The sequence below is a fragment of the Diprion similis genome, chromosome 4 (genome assembly GCF_021155765.1).
Source record: "Diprion similis isolate iyDipSimi1 chromosome 4, iyDipSimi1.1, whole genome shotgun sequence".
Classification (NCBI taxonomy): Eukaryota; Metazoa; Arthropoda; class Insecta; order Hymenoptera; family Diprionidae; genus Diprion; species Diprion similis.
The window spans coordinates 18,074,041-18,088,994 of record NC_060108.1 but is presented as its reverse complement, the minus strand read 5'-3'; the positions used below and the strand labels follow the sequence as shown (position 1 = coordinate 18,088,994).

General features: G+C 33.8%; 3 protein-coding genes across 9 annotated transcripts; 2 read left to right on the top strand and 1 right to left on the bottom strand.

The window, feature by feature from the left end:
* Positions 1-1,513: 1,513 nt before the first annotated feature.
* On the top strand, positions 1,514-6,614 carry LOC124405379 (serine/threonine-protein kinase 3). 6 transcript variants are annotated; one of them, XM_046880225.1, is made up of 11 exons: positions 1,514-1,743; positions 2,574-2,654; positions 2,763-2,943; positions 3,019-3,246; positions 3,371-3,689; positions 3,931-4,064; positions 4,155-4,317; positions 4,385-4,476; positions 4,568-4,762; positions 4,959-5,145; positions 6,165-6,614. In XM_046880225.1, the coding sequence occupies exons 1-10, from the start codon at positions 1,730-1,732 to the stop codon at positions 5,136-5,138; spliced, it is 1,587 nt and encodes a 528-aa protein (XP_046736181.1). In that variant the 5' UTR covers positions 1,514-1,729; the 3' UTR covers positions 5,139-5,145; positions 6,165-6,614. The 6 variants fall into 6 exon arrangements, with proteins under 6 accessions (XP_046736181.1, XP_046736184.1, XP_046736180.1 ...); XM_046880228.1 differs by lacking the exon at positions 6,165-6,614 and having other exon boundaries at positions 3,934-4,064; positions 4,959-5,507; XM_046880224.1 differs by lacking the exon at positions 6,165-6,614 and having other exon boundaries at positions 4,959-5,507.
* A 2,890-nt stretch (positions 6,615-9,504) lies between these two features.
* LOC124405381 (sorting nexin-17) lies at positions 9,505-11,947 on the bottom strand. The gene is made up of 8 exons (XM_046880232.1): positions 11,814-11,947; positions 11,364-11,729; positions 11,193-11,286; positions 10,879-11,129; positions 10,394-10,603; positions 10,108-10,287; positions 9,919-10,017; positions 9,505-9,850 (listed from the first exon to the last, which is right to left on the bottom strand). Exons 1-8 carry the CDS (start codon positions 11,871-11,873, stop codon positions 9,668-9,670), a joined length of 1,443 nt encoding a protein of 480 aa, XP_046736188.1. The 5' UTR covers positions 11,874-11,947; the 3' UTR covers positions 9,505-9,667.
* A 753-nt stretch (positions 11,948-12,700) lies between these two features.
* On the top strand, positions 12,701-14,783 carry LOC124405385 (serine/threonine-protein phosphatase 2A activator-like). 2 transcript variants are annotated; one of them, XM_046880236.1, is made up of 8 exons: positions 12,701-12,977; positions 13,056-13,138; positions 13,239-13,442; positions 13,536-13,753; positions 13,821-13,945; positions 14,136-14,236; positions 14,348-14,455; positions 14,545-14,783. In XM_046880236.1, exons 1-8 carry the CDS (start codon positions 12,935-12,937, stop codon positions 14,683-14,685), a joined length of 1,023 nt encoding a protein of 340 aa, XP_046736192.1. In that variant the 5' UTR covers positions 12,701-12,934; the 3' UTR covers positions 14,686-14,783. The 2 variants fall into 2 exon arrangements, with proteins under 2 accessions (XP_046736192.1, XP_046736191.1); XM_046880235.1 differs by having other exon boundaries at positions 12,702-12,977; positions 13,053-13,138.
* Positions 14,784-14,954: the final 171 nt, after the last annotated feature.

Here is a 14,954-nt window from a genome sequence, read left to right as displayed (position 1 = left end):
CTTTTCTTTGTCAACCGCACGACGCTGGGAACGGTCCCCGTTTCCTCCTTCAGGGAATACACACTTTCTTGTTACAACCCTCCTGCTGCAGGTCACTAATTCCTACGCGGCACATACGATGGATCGCGATCGCCCCGACAACGCTACCTCCTCCAAACCCTACCGCCATACTCTACGAACACCGCACGCACACTGCTCACTGCTGCCTCGCCGAGAGTTCAGAGTAGTTGGGATTTCCGACGAGAGGCTTACGTGCCCGCCTCCCCGCCGCCCCGCCGCCCCGCCTGCCGTGCCTTGGATCGCGAACTGCGGTGCAAGCCTGCTACTTAACTTTTACCGATACACCGCTCACTTCGGATTCTTAGCCGCGGGAGTTTCGAAAATCCATGATTTCACCACTTCTAAATCTGAAAATATTCTTTGCTTTGTCATTTTTTTTTAGATATTCTATTACCCTGTACTATGGAAATACACGCTCAGTATAGACTCAATGTATTATTTATTGTTATGTTAACTTTCTTGCTTCTGCAGTGACATGAGTTCCAATATGCGGTACGCATGCCGTATTGGAAAGAGAAACAATCGAACGCTTGTTTTCAATTATTATGATGTTCGAAAGCTGACTAGTTGAAGCAGACAAGTTGAACCAGAACATAGGTTCTAGTTATTAAAGAAGTGCCCTGTCTGTATCTCAAATGCGAAAAAAGGGTTAACAGCCCCGTCCCATACACAATTTTGAACAATAACACTCCGATACATTTTCATCCGACGCAAAAATAAAGAAATAATTCATAGAAATGGTATGAATTCTACAAATTTACTTTTGCGATTTGGTAGAATCTGCGTCATTTCTATATTTCTGCGTCGACTGGAAATTTATCGATGTTGGTCTGTTCAGAATTGTGTATAGAATGGGGCTTGTAAGTCCTTTTTCGCTTTTGTGATACTTAGACTTGATATTTGAAAGATATATACGTCAACGTCGAAACCGACCAAGGCACAGCCTTAGACAACGCTAACAACCGTTTTTTTAATGACCTATAAGAAAGTATTTTTCAAAATTGATCACCTTACGCCAGTAGCGAAAAATAAAACATAACCAGACGTAATCGGTTTTTTCATCACAGTAACATCACAGTCGCAATCGTTATTCTCTTTTCCTTCTTATTCCTTGTGGGCTATCCTCTGCACTGTTATTCAAGTTAAGAATAGTACAGTGTAAAAAACGCTCTTATTTATGCACAGATAAAAAGTCTCAGATTATCATTTGCAAAAATATAGCTGATTAATTCTTTCAAATTTGATAAATTTTCCTTCATACGGTAGCTGTAATTGGCTGTAATTGAAGACATGTAAAGATCCTTCGATCGTAAGATGCTCGTTCGAACGTTGACTGAAGCTACGATTCGACACTCGCCCTGACATCAATCGGCGTTATTATGAACTAAGACAGTCTAACTATGTAGTTAGTCAATAATGTAGGTATTTGCTTCGGTTGCAGACAAATAAGAGTTGAAAGTCTATGGACGTCTTGGTCAAGGGTTTCGATATTTCAGTTGTGGTTAAAATTAATTTTATTGTCAAAAAATGTAATATTAGTTATTTGAATTGAATATGATTTTATTATCAATGTATAATGTATTTTTGACGTATTAAGTTGGTTATTTACGTACTGAATGTGTGTTCTTTTTTTTATACAAGTTAATATTAGATTGACGTAAAAACGAAGATGTCTTCTAAAAGGTATATATGTATATTTATTTAATTGTTTTCCTTTTTTTATCTGGACCCGAATGAATCCTACCCTTATATGTATGCGTCAAAATAGTTCTGATTTTCAAAATGATGCCGAGGAATGAAAACAATCATTAAAAAGAATATTCAGCTGTAAAATATTTCAGTCAATCTCCATTTCACTCGAAAATTACATACTTATAAATTAACAATAACAGTACTATCGCAAACTTGCAATTGTTTTCTTTCTCTGTTAACCTTTGTCACTGTAAAGTGTAAACTACTCTTCATCGTTTACTCCGCTCACAGAGTATTTGATATGTGCTCAGGCGGTCAAGTTGCATTAATGAATTTCATACATGTCCTAGTCTGAATCCAAAGTCCATTTTCTTAACAAATGAACTAACAAAAATATTATTCTCATTCCTAATTTGTAAATTTCATTTCAATCTCGATGCTCATATGCTCTGGTTTCCGATTTCGAGAGAATTCCATCTCAATGTACATTACTGCCTTTAGGACAACCTTTATTTTACTTCGCAGTTTTTGCGAACACAGAGTGTGTACGTAAAACTTGTCAAATATTTACAATACATCATTCCAAACCTCTAATGGACACAAGGTATTCTTATGTCGTTCTTATCTGTTTGATCGTCATCCGACCATTGTTTAGAATACGTACAGATCTGCCCTACAACCTTTGATTTAAGTCCAGCTGCCATGTCTGCAAAACATGGCACTAGATTACTTTATTTTTAGAAACAATACAGCAAAGCCTTATTACAATCAGAGAAATCAAAATTTTGAACAAAGATAAAAAATTCCCTCTACTTTTACAGTGAGTTGAAAAAGTTATCCGAGGAAAGCTTGACAAGACAACCCGAAGAGGTTTTTGACATAATCTGCAAGCTTGGTGAAGGGTGAGTGTTACTTTGTGAGAATTCTACTTAGTAATCTGATTATGAGTGGGCCATACTAATTTAGTATAATTTGGATATCTTCTCAGATATTGCTCAATGTTGTTTCAGATCTTATGGTTCCGTTTATAAAGCATTGCACAAAGAGAGTGGGCAGGTGCTTGCGATTAAGCAAGTACCTGTGGATACAGATTTACAGGAGATAATAAAGGAGATTTCAATAATGCAGCAATGTGATTCACCGTACGTAGTGAAATATTATGGAAGCTACTTCAAGAACACAGATTTATGGGTATGGATTGAGTTTCATGGGTTACACGAATCTTATCAGTTCAAACGAAGATAGTGAAGTGATTTGTTATTACAGATTGTTATGGAGTATTGTGGCGCTGGTTCTGTCAGTGATATAATGAGGCTGAGAAAGAAAACCTTGCAAGAGGATGAGATAGCTACGATATTATGTGATACTCTTAAGGGTCTGGAATACCTTCATCTTAGGAGGAAAATCCACAGGGACATCAAAGCTGGAAACATCTTACTCAATAACGAGGGGCATGCTAAGCTGGCTGATTTTGGTGTAGCTGGACAGCTGACGGTGAAACAAAGAAATAGCAAAATTTTACACAATTATACGGAATAGCAAAAAAAAAAATTCATCCACATTTACTTACAACCAGTATTTGCCAATTTTAAAACAAATTTGGCACATTTTTTTATAGGATACAATGGCTAAGCGCAACACTGTTATCGGAACTCCGTTCTGGATGGCACCGGAGGTAATTCAGGAAATCGGATACGATTGCGTCGCGGATATATGGTCATTGGGTATTACGGCTCTAGAAATGGCAGAAGGAAAGCCACCGTATGGTGACATTCATCCGATGCGTGCAATTTTCATGATCCCCACTAAACCCCCACCAAGTTTTAGAGAACCTGACCAATGGAGTGCAGAGTTCATAGAATTCGTTAGTGGCTGTCTTGTCAAAAATCCTGAAGAAAGAGCGACAGCCACTGAACTACTCAATCATGAATTTATAGGTATTCATACTGTGTTTCATGCTAGTAATTGAATTAGGTCTCAATTACTACAGATAGAAACAATTCGAATCACGACACATGTAACTCAGTACAGTCTTGACATGTGTTTGGAGTACAAATTTAACATATCAAGAAAGAATATAATTTAAATTTAATGCTAATGACAACAACACTTTTGATATACTTGCTAACAAAACTCAGGTTTTCTTTTACTTATATCAATTTTACTATTGAATTGTTGAAGGCAACGCGAAGCAGCCAAGTATCCTTAGTCAAATGATAGCAGAGGCACATGAAATTAGAGAAAAACAGACCAACCGAGCACACGTTATTAATAACGTGGCTATTAAAGGAAAAATTCATGCCGATGATTCGGTAAGAAAAACTTTCATCTCGATTCACTATTCAACTATTTTCAAAGCCAACTATTTTTTCCCAATGCTCATTGAATTTTCGCACCTGAAGGACGAAGAAGACTGCAGTGGAACTATGAAACCCCTTCCAGAAGATGTTGGGACCTTGGTACCAGGTGTAGATCTCCCTGACACTGGCACTCTAGTTTCTGCGATGTTGGATCTAGGAACAATGGTTATTAATAGTGACACGGACACAGAAGCAACGATGAAAAGTGCGTATACTACTCTCGATGTATGGAGTCAGACAGTGTCTTCAAATTGTTAATTTCCTTCCAACAGGGCATAACACAGGATCAGTTGAGTCTGGAAAAAAGTATCGCCCGTTATTTCTTGATCATTTTGACAAGAAAGAAGCAACTGAAATTGGCAATGTGAGTTCAAATTTATCGTAACCTTTTTAGTGTTCCCTTTTTGCCGTGGAGTATTGTCTACCATAATGAAGATTTTGTTTCTTGTTCTCAGGACAATGGCCACATTCTTGCCGTACATAATACAGAAGCAGAACCTAAACTGGAACAACAGAGTCCAACAGAATCTCAAAGGTTTCAAAGCCATCTACAATTACAACTCAATCAAATATCATGTCCTGTGCAAGAGCCGGCTCACAATAACATATCGAAATTTCAAAATGCCTTCACAGAACGAGACTTTGATTTCGTAAGTATACTCCACTAAATTTTCTTCCCACTGTAAAGAATAAGACACTCTCTACTGCATAATTACTGTCAATAATTACATGTGGATCATGGGGAAAACCCATCAGCTTCATTATTGTAATTATAACTAACCATGCTTGAGTATAAATTTATCCAAAAATCGCAGTCATAGGCATCATAACGAAAATTCAATATAGATAAACAAGCATGTCCTTCAGCTGAAGTTCCTCTCATACGAGGAGCTGCAGCAACGCATGGCCAGCCTGGATGCAGAAATGGAACGCGAGATAGATGAATTAAGACGGAGGTACCAGACTAAGAGGCAACCAATTCTTGATGCCATGGATACCAAGCGAAAGCGTCAGCAAAACTTCTAACGCTTCGGTATAGTTTTATTGATATACACATACTTTTTTTAAAACTTTTTTTCCTAATTGTTTTCTGCTAGACAAAGTAATAGAAACGAGCGTGATAGAGAGATAAAAAGTGTGTACAGTTGTATAAATGAATGAATAGATTATAATTATACGTTCTCAAAACCTAGTTTCACTAATAAAAATTCATTATATTCTATTTTTTAATACGTCATTAAAAAAAAAAAGAACTGCAATAAAATTTCTCTAGCAATGAATATTTTCTTCGTGAATCTAGGGATCTACAATTTATTATAATATTATTAGCGTAATAGCGATACGTCACTCAATGTAAATTATTTTACACAAATTAAATATGGAATCGCAACTATACTTAATTTTTTTACTACATATGTTAACTTTACTTACTGTTATACAAACAATATTCTTATAGAAACATTATATACACGAATTAAATATAAAGTCAATTTAGAAAATAAATCATGTCCGGTATCATCGGTTCATTCAAGTAAATCCGTTTTTTTCAATGATTGTTATTCATATTAAATTGAAGATTGTACTACATTCAATTACATTTTTACCATTTTACTGTTTTCCCAGCTTATATCTGTTATTACATTTTCTAATCATAGTGTTGTCGTGATTTAAAAATTTACCGATGGAATATTAACATTATATGCTCCTAATAACCCCTTGTCGTACCTTTTTACCTTACGAAAGATTTTTTTTTACCTTCAAACCAAATGGTCACAGTTAAAGGTAACACTTTGAAAGTTATTCATTTCAACGAACACATGTACCGGTGTATTAAAAAAACATATATTCTAGTTTGAGGTGAGTTGTTTTGTTTTTTTGGTTTGTATGTAATATTATGTACGTACACGATTTTCTATTGGGATGAATTTAATATTACACCGGGAGTAGCTGGAATTTTTACTTAGTGAAAATACGTCTTATTCAATGATGACCTAAGTTTGTTTTTAATTTTTTTAACGTAGAAAATTTAACTTGTCTTTATTTAATTTGCAGTATGAGGCTTCACGCTAATGTTTGCACGAGAAACGGTCTTGTCCAATGCATCAGCATGCTTACATACATATGTATACCCATATCAACGTGTCTACATTACGCTTCAAGCATTGTCAGAAAATGGCTCTCTTCTATCTGCACATCCGGTGACCTTGCTGGCCAAGGTTTCCTCCTTATGAAGGCGGAGAAGGTGCATCAGATGGGCTTTTGAATTGTCTTGAATAATATTAATGCATAACTTTCCCATGATCAGCTCATTTTAGAAGTATACGTTTTGAGTATGCAGTGAGGTTTTTTTTAATCCGACAAATCAAATATCACCTGATACATATCTCGTAACTCAATAACTAGCATTTAATAGTTCTAGTTTGAGTAATTCCGCACTTATACTAGCTACTGTACATACCGACGTGCCAAAAAAAAAACAAAAAAAAAACCAAGAACAACAAATAAGTAGACAGTGAAAAGGATAGATATTCAATTTCGTATGGATACATGAAGCAATACATTTTGTTACCTCCCGCAGTATGCAAAAGCTTTTACTCATTGAGTCTGTAATGCAGGAAACAGTTTCGTATCAGAAGTGATGCTAATGAGGTCGTTCAATCGAAATTTATCTGAATTTATAAATTGTTAGTACTTATGGAGCTACTGATTACAGATGACTTATTCGAATTTTTTTTGCAATTGATTTGTCTATTGGGTTTGAGGGATATCTAAATATCTGCCTTATTGAAGTAAATATCATCAGGTTTAGCAGCAGGAATCAATGTTGAAATAATGAAATATCAAATTGAAATTATAGAAATAAAGTGTATCGACGACGTCGCGCTATTTTTGTAGATAATAAATATGTAGTATTACATAGTTAACCATATAGTCAAACTGTCATTAATACACGTATTTTCTTCACTAAGAACACATAATTACGGATAGAATAATCTTGTATATTTTTTATACCCACGACGTAGAAATCATGTAGCATTGTAAAGTTGTATTACTTTACAACGCCCACCTTTGTCGAAATCTTTTCCAGAATTTATTTATTACTTTTTTTTTTAATTAATTTAGTGCAGATGACATTGAACTCACTGTGAATTTTTTTTTTTATATAGTCTTAAATAGTATATAGGTTTGCATATTTGTATGAAAGTGAATAAACCAATGTGCTTTTATATTGAATTTTATAATTTAATTAATGAGAATGACCTCCACAGTTAACATTGCTGTATTACCAGCAGGCATTAGATGATAATAAAATTTTACGGATTTAGTACAAATATAAAAATTTATTCATCTTTTGTATGTTTACAAATAATAATTATAAAGTTCCATTACGCAAGAAAATATCCTGTGGCAAACGGTTCTCTGTTCTACGTGCTTCCTAATATTTATAATGAAAACTATCATAGTATTGTACGTTTCCTTAGATAAATTGTTACATTAATTTATTACAAGGATTGGCATCAAACTTTAGTGGCAACATTTCGAACAGTCATCACTATATACCTAGATATGTTTTGTCGTATTAACTGCGCAATTTAAAAAAAAATTAATATTTGTTTATTTTGTTACCCAGCGATTTATTTAATGGACTATTAATTATTATGAAAATACGTTGTTCATTCTATTATTATACATGTTCTTATATCACAGTTTTATTACAGACTATCTATCTGTGTGATATAATAAAAATCGTATGATACCAGTATTCCAAACAAATCGAACTCACTGCACATTTAAAAACCATATAAAAAATCACGATTATATTAATAGATGCATGCTTCACATGATTCAGCTAATCGACTGTTTTTCTTTCAAGTTTTAAACTGTAAGTAAAAATACTGTACAGGATGTTCCGTTTTCTCATTTATCACACAATATGGAGATATTGCTATTTGAGAATGGTGGTAACGTTCAATCCAACACACTTATACAATTCACTAAAATCATGCTCTAAGCGAAGAGATCTAGTTTTATTATTAATTAATATTAATCAATAAGTAAAAAATTAATGTTCTTATCAAACAATCTAATATTAAGTATTGTTTTCAATACACCATATCAGCTGCACTTAAAACGTAACTGTTATTCAATTAATACTTATTTTCTATAGGACGTATAATCATCTGATTCACATATATGAATATGTATATCAATTATTCAGTAATTCCTTACATTATCGAATGTTCTTTTCCATAAACAGTATACCCTTAAATCTTACGAAATACGCCATATTTGAGCACATTGTCACCTTTCTGATAATTTCATATTGCACAGATTTATCCATCGAAGTGCGAACAGCAAAATTAACAAACCATTATAGGAAAAAATCTGTGACAGTGTTTAAATAATTTCTAAATATTTGTCAAAAAAGAAATATGATCGTCATTATTAAGATTTCTTTTTCTCTTCAATAATTATTTTGCGAAAAGAGAAAAAACCGCCCTAAGTAAAATCCTCCTTTGGACAGTTGGTAGAAAAATAAATAAACCTACCAATTGTATTACAAAAGCTTATAAATCATTTCTCTCATACAGAGTAAAAAATATTTTACTTCTGTTTACATTGCAAGTATAAATGATATAAATTCAAGGGGCGTTGCTGTGTAAAAAGTATTTATGCCTCGAATCTAAGTTGTCCACAGGTTTTAAATATAAGCTGTAACAGGCTTTTAAATACAAAATTTATATCAATGATGACGTCAATATTGAGTAATTTAAAAAAAAAAAAACCGAAAATATCATACAAAAATAGGTCTATACATCGTAATTGTAGTCACTGTTTCAGAAATTTTAACAGTATTTAGCAGCCTGATTTATCTAGTATAATGAAAAATTGATAATGCTCTATTCACAATATACAAATATATTAAAGTGGCATAATTTTATACCTAATTTTTTTCTATATCGAATTCACTAAAAATTGCATCACTAAAAATTGCGCTTTTGTTTACATCAAATTGTAGACATGAAACACATTTAAATATACCCTCAAAACGGTTACAATTAATTAAGGTAATCAAAATCGTTGATGTGGATGCGTAAAATTAACTGAATTCTTCAATAATTTATATTACATCTATGTTTTAAATCATAAAAATAGTTGAAAACCTAATATGGTTTTTGTCTTGAGAGTCAAGACATGCGAGTAACAAGATTATCTACTTTTGACTTGATTGATTACTTGCGAACACGTATTTGTTTGTCAAAAATCAATTTTGAAATTAGGAGAAAAAAACATTTTTCTGTGAGATCGCGAACTTGAAAAAAGCATATTGATAAAAAGAGTGCCACTCTAATGATACTAGTATGTCGAATATTTGAACAATTCGATTTTGGCAATATTATTTTGGCCCATTAATGATGTACGATATGAAAATATTGCCCCGTTTAATAAAACCGTTTAAAATAAATTCCAAACCTGTTAGTACTGAGCATCAGTTTGTTAGAAGCTGCACATATTGTCAACCATTCTTATTTCAAAACGAATGTTATAGATGTTCAAAGATCATCGTCGCCAATCATATGGAATGCATTATTTTCACTCAAGCCATCTACTTTATTCAAAATATTTGTTGATCTCTTTACCCCATCGGACTTCTTCACAGTTACTGCTGATAATCTCTCAGTTATTTTTCGCATAATTGGTTCAGTTTTTGGTGGCATAGATTGCTGCTCTCTTTCCTGGAAAAGAAAAAAGTCATTATACATGTTAGCGCCAGCAATGACTTTGTCACCAACAGTTTACAAACCTGGTCCGTTTTATTAATACTGTCTGTAGAAGGCGATGTCGCTATGACTTGACTGTTACCATCTCTTCTCATATATGTCCAAGTTTTTGATGATTTCTCCTATTAAAATGTAAGATTTTCAATGGTGAAATGGGATTTGAAACATTACTGAAAAATACTGCTAACAACTTTTATCTATGTTATTTCAACCTGGTTTTTATTTCCGCCAATACTTTTTATCAGCAGCTCGTCGATCATAGCTTGTAAACAAACGGACATGAGGATAGCTTGTTCGGATGAAATTGTAATCCATTGCAACTGGTTTTTAGACATCAGATATTCAAAGGATAACTCAAGGCTGTATTCTTCATCTTCATGTTTTTCTGCAGTCTATATTAACAAAGTTGCATTGTATTAGTATATCTATATTTAAAAAAAATTATCCATCTAGTGGACATATCATCTCATTTCAGCCAGCTAAAGAAATGTCACTCACATTGTGCAGTGTAGTGATGCGCCAACAGCGCATTCTAGTAACTTCAAATGTAGCTTCACATTCCTCTTCGCCTTCTTGATAAATTCGCAAATTAAGTTCGTTTTTACCAATGGATACCAAAACCCTTGTGCGTGGTTCAGGATAGTCACTGAGACACGCAGCAAACTGAATATATCCGTAGTATTTAAAAGATCTGGCCAGTTTCAAGTACTGTAAAATATATTTACAAAGTTTGAAAATTTTCCAGCTTATTATTTGCGTGTGTCTTATTTTTGATAAGTATGTAATCTTCCAACAAAATCTTATTAATCTTTCGACAAATTTTTGAAAATGGAAAATGAATAAGTCCCTATGCTCAAACCAAATATCGAATCATGTATACACGAGTGAAAGTTATCATCATGTCAGACCAAGAACCTGACGTATATTACTGAATTTTGATATCATGTCACAAAGCAATTTATTATGTTCAGATAATGAATCACCTCCTTTTTATTGCTTCGAGCTCGTATGCTAGCAAGACGATCTCTTGATTCATTGGGAACAGAAATCCATCCTCTGTCAATTTCTGATGTTGTCTGAACATAGAGCAGATTTAAAGCAACTTTATCCTGCATCAATTCTTCGTCATAGGCAGGGTTCCAGTAGCTTTTAGCCAACACTATCTTGACGCTAATAAGAGGTATACTCTTGTGAGTGATGAGAGGAGACTCAAAGTTTTGCAGCTTTCGTAGCACTAAAATCAAATTAATTGACAATTTGTGACATGGGACCTCTTGGATTGATTGTAATAACTTACCATTTATATTACTATCGTCTTCTTCTTGATGCATAAGAAACAATGCGAAGTAGCAAGCATACTTTTCATGTAATTCAATTAAACAGCAGACTTTCTGTAAATTTACTTTATTAAAATTTGGAACAAGATCAGTCTTACGTTCTGTAACTTGTTGAAAGAGCTCGCACGAACCATTAAAATTTGTTCAGAGTTTTCTCTTGGAGATGCAGATATTGTAATTTTGTGTCCGTTAATCAAAAAAATATCTAAATTTTCTACTCCAGAATGTTCTCCTGCTGTTTCTTGTTGAGCATGTAGTAGAAATCCATTAAGCAATTCAGAACTGTTTATAGCAGAATTTTGCCCAATTGTTTGAATATATTTTTCCAAAAGAGCACGTCTTTCCTCCTGCTGATTTACTGTCAATGGGAATAACTTTTTTGGCGGAAATTCAGGAAGCACAACGTCAAGCTCTTTTCCCAGTTGCACATGTAGGTTCAACAATTGTTTATACCTCACAGTGCAGTGAAATAATCCATTGATATGTATGTTATAGCCCTATTTTAGTAAACGAACGACATGTTAGTACATAAAAATTGAAAAATATGAATAGATACGATTAAGTTATGGGTAATGTATTACCAGATATGCATTCCCACCGTCGTCAATGAATTCCTGGGTATCCGGTATTGAGAAATGCATGCTTGATGATTATATGATCTTTTATTATGCTATAGAACATGTGTCTAATATTCGTTCACGTACTGACATCTAGGATAACTGAAATGAACACATAATGTTATATCAACATAACACAATAATAGTAATAATAGCACAGATACATACTGGGTGATAAGATATTGATATGAGGAAATGGTTTAAAAGGAAATGTTATGGGTTTGGAAATAATAATTAAAAAATTAAATCTCCAATGTTGCTAATAAAATTGGGCTGAGCATGATATAACTAATTTTAATCGAAAGCTACATATGTCAGGTTAAAGTTAGGCGAAATGAATTTTCAAGTACCGGGAATTATTGGGGAATCAATGATATGTCACAATAAGAGCGGAATATTTAATGTTTCACTGGGACTGACATAAGGTGTTTTAAATAGATCGAGTATACAACATTTCAAACCATCTCTTCAAAATAAAACATATAGCATGTTCAGAGATTTTTCGTTATCTGCCGTAATATTACCTTCGGGTTCGACTGCTTCGAGTGTTTTTCACTAATTTTGTACATCTGCATTCGGTGAAAAGTTGATTCAACAGCTGATTAAATGACAGCCCATATTGCTGTACATTTGTGCCAAGTTGTATGCAAGCATGACATACACATGAATCTTAAAACGAATACATGCACAACTACATGCCTATAGCCCCTATAGCCCCTATATCCTATAGAAATATGTAGTTTGCGAAAACTGTAGATTACTTCCGCTAGAGTGCGACGACGCTACCACAGGTGGACGTGAGCTTCGGTCTTCTATTTCAATTCACATTGCCAATGCCCAAACAGCTGTCATTTGGGACCTTTTCAATTTGACGCTGAATGTATGCAAGAAGTGGTTAATAATTTTGTTGATACGTATAACGCCGAAGGTATCTTGCTAATAATTAATTGATTTATCGGTATTGCAAAGAAATACGGATTGAGTTTCGGTTCGAAGTTTACGATTGAGCAAACTTCTTAGCCATTCAAAATCGTTATTCAATATTTGAAGAGTAAATTAATAAATAAATAGCGGAGACAAGCACAATGTCAGCAGTCGAATTGTCTCCTCAAGTTAAAAAATTTTCGCGTAAGTATACAATTAATCCCCGCTGTTGAATTTCCATTGAATATTTACCTCTGTGTTTCTTGTAAATCTTTGCAGCAGATGATCATGAATTTGTTGTTCCAAAAAAGGCTATTAAAATACCCGACGACATGATAAGTTGGCAAAAATCTGAGGCCTATTTCGTGAGTAATTACAATAAAAAAAATTCAAAAATCACTGGTATCAAAAATAATTTTAAACACTTTAACGTTGTTCTTAAATTCTTAAATTTTTCCTCCTTAGGAATACCTTGGTTTCTTATTAGCCCTCAATGAGTCTGTACAAGGAAAGTCATCGGACGTAGAATGTTCGCAATCACAGACTGTTGTCAAAACTGTTGACATGTTGAAGAAATTTGATGAATGGATCGACGCTATCCCACCCATAGATCAGCCTCAGCGTTTTGGCAATAAATCTTTTCGTTTGTGGCACGCCAAGTTATTAGAAGTAAGATAGACATCTTGTCGTAAGTCATTAATTTTATCCCCATTATAATTAGGTGAGGTTCTGATTCTGATGAAAAATCTAATTACTTGACAGGAAGGCCTCCAGCAATTGCGCAATGTTATACCAGCAGAGCTCCATCGAGCTGCACCCGAAGTAGTCCAGTACTTATATGAGAGTTTTGGGAATGCCACACGCATAGATTATGGCACTGGTCATGAAATGGCATTTATTATGTTCTTGTGCTGCATGTTCAAGATCACAGCATATGAGCCTGAAGATAAAACTGCTGTTGTGATAAAAGTTTTTGATAGGTAAGCATGGAAACAATAATCTTTTGCCAAAGTTAAAAAATAATCTCATATAAATTGTATTCACCAGGTATCTTCAGCTAGTCCGTAAGTTGCAATTAACCTATCGCATGGAACCTGCAGGAAGTCATGGTGTGTGGAGCCTTGACGACTATCAATTCGTACCTTTTATCTGGGGAAGCTCACAATTAGTTGGTAATTGTGAATTTTTGCTAGCATATCTTCATATTCACTATGGGTTTCAAAGGGGTGATACTACAAATTTTTAGATACAAACAACTTGAGGAAATTTTATTGATTGAAAATCTAGTAAATTGTTCGGAAGAAAAGTTTGATTTTGTTAATATTGGAGAGAAAATAATATTTATGTCTTAATGTGTTACAGGTCACCCACGCATAGAGCCTCAGCATTTTTTGGACAAGGATGTGTTAGACCGATTTAGTAAACAATTCATGTTTCTCAGCTGCATTGAATTCATATCGCAGGTAAACAAATGAGTAACATTCACCAATATTAGAATTTTAATTGAGTTTCAGCTTTGTTCCCCATACTGTGTTTCACTTTATGCATGATATGTAAAATTTATTTAAACGCAGGTTAAAACAGGACCATTCGCTGAGCATTCTAATCAATTATGGAATGTTAGTGCTGTTTTTTCCTGGTCCAAAGTAAACAGTGGGCTAATCAAAATGTATAAAGCAGAGGTAAGCCTTTGTAATACCTGTAGAATATTGAGTATTATTTACTGAACTTATTGTGAAATTCACAGTTTTAAAATATTCTTAATCTACAGATTTTGGCAAAATTCCCAGTAGTTCAACACGTATTGTTTGGATCTCTATTGCCCATAACTCCAGCGCCTCCTCATGTCACCTGTAAACCTCTAAGTCGACCACCTCCACCTCCACCAACGCGCACTTCATCGTCACATTAAACGGCGTGAACAAAATGTAATTGTGAATTCTATTTTTCCCGATGTATAATAAAAGATATTATCTGTGTTACATATGAATAATATATATATTGCTGAAATTTATTTTCATCTTGATTCTTGTATACAACGAAAAAAATATGCTGTGGGCATAATATTTTCGAATCTTAGACATCGATCTGTTCTATAGGATAAAATTTATTGACTATCTAAATAATTTGACAAATTTACGGTAAATTTTGATCGACGTTTGCGGCCTGAACCTTTATTTC

Coding starts and splice junctions, on each gene's coding strand:
- LOC124405385 (XM_046880235.1), top strand. CDS start 12,935: ATGTCAGCAGTCGAATTGTCTCCTCAAGTTAAAAAATTTTCGC. Junction 13,139..13,238: donor AAAAATCTGAGGCCTATTTC/GTGAGTAATTAC, acceptor TTTCCTCCTTAG/GAATACCTTGGTTTCTTATT. Junction 13,754..13,820: donor GTGATAAAAGTTTTTGATAG/GTAAGCATGGAA, acceptor TGTATTCACCAG/GTATCTTCAGCTAGTCCGTA.
- LOC124405379 (XM_046880225.1), top strand. Junction 2,944..3,018: donor TCAAGAACACAGATTTATGG/GTATGGATTGAG, acceptor TTGTTATTACAG/ATTGTTATGGAGTATTGTGG. Junction 3,690..3,930: donor ACTCAATCATGAATTTATAG/GTATTCATACTG, acceptor ATTGAATTGTTG/AAGGCAACGCGAAGCAGCCA.
- LOC124405381 (XM_046880232.1), bottom strand. CDS start 11,873: ATGCATTTCTCAATACCGGATACCCAGGAATTCATTGACGACGGTGGG. Junction 10,604..10,878: donor CTCGAAGCAATAAAAAGGAG/GTGATTCATTAT, acceptor TATATTTTACAG/TACTTGAAACTGGCCAGATC. Junction 9,851..9,918: donor GTATTAATAAAACGGACCAG/GTTTGTAAACTG, acceptor TTTCTTTTCCAG/GAAAGAGAGCAGCAATCTAT.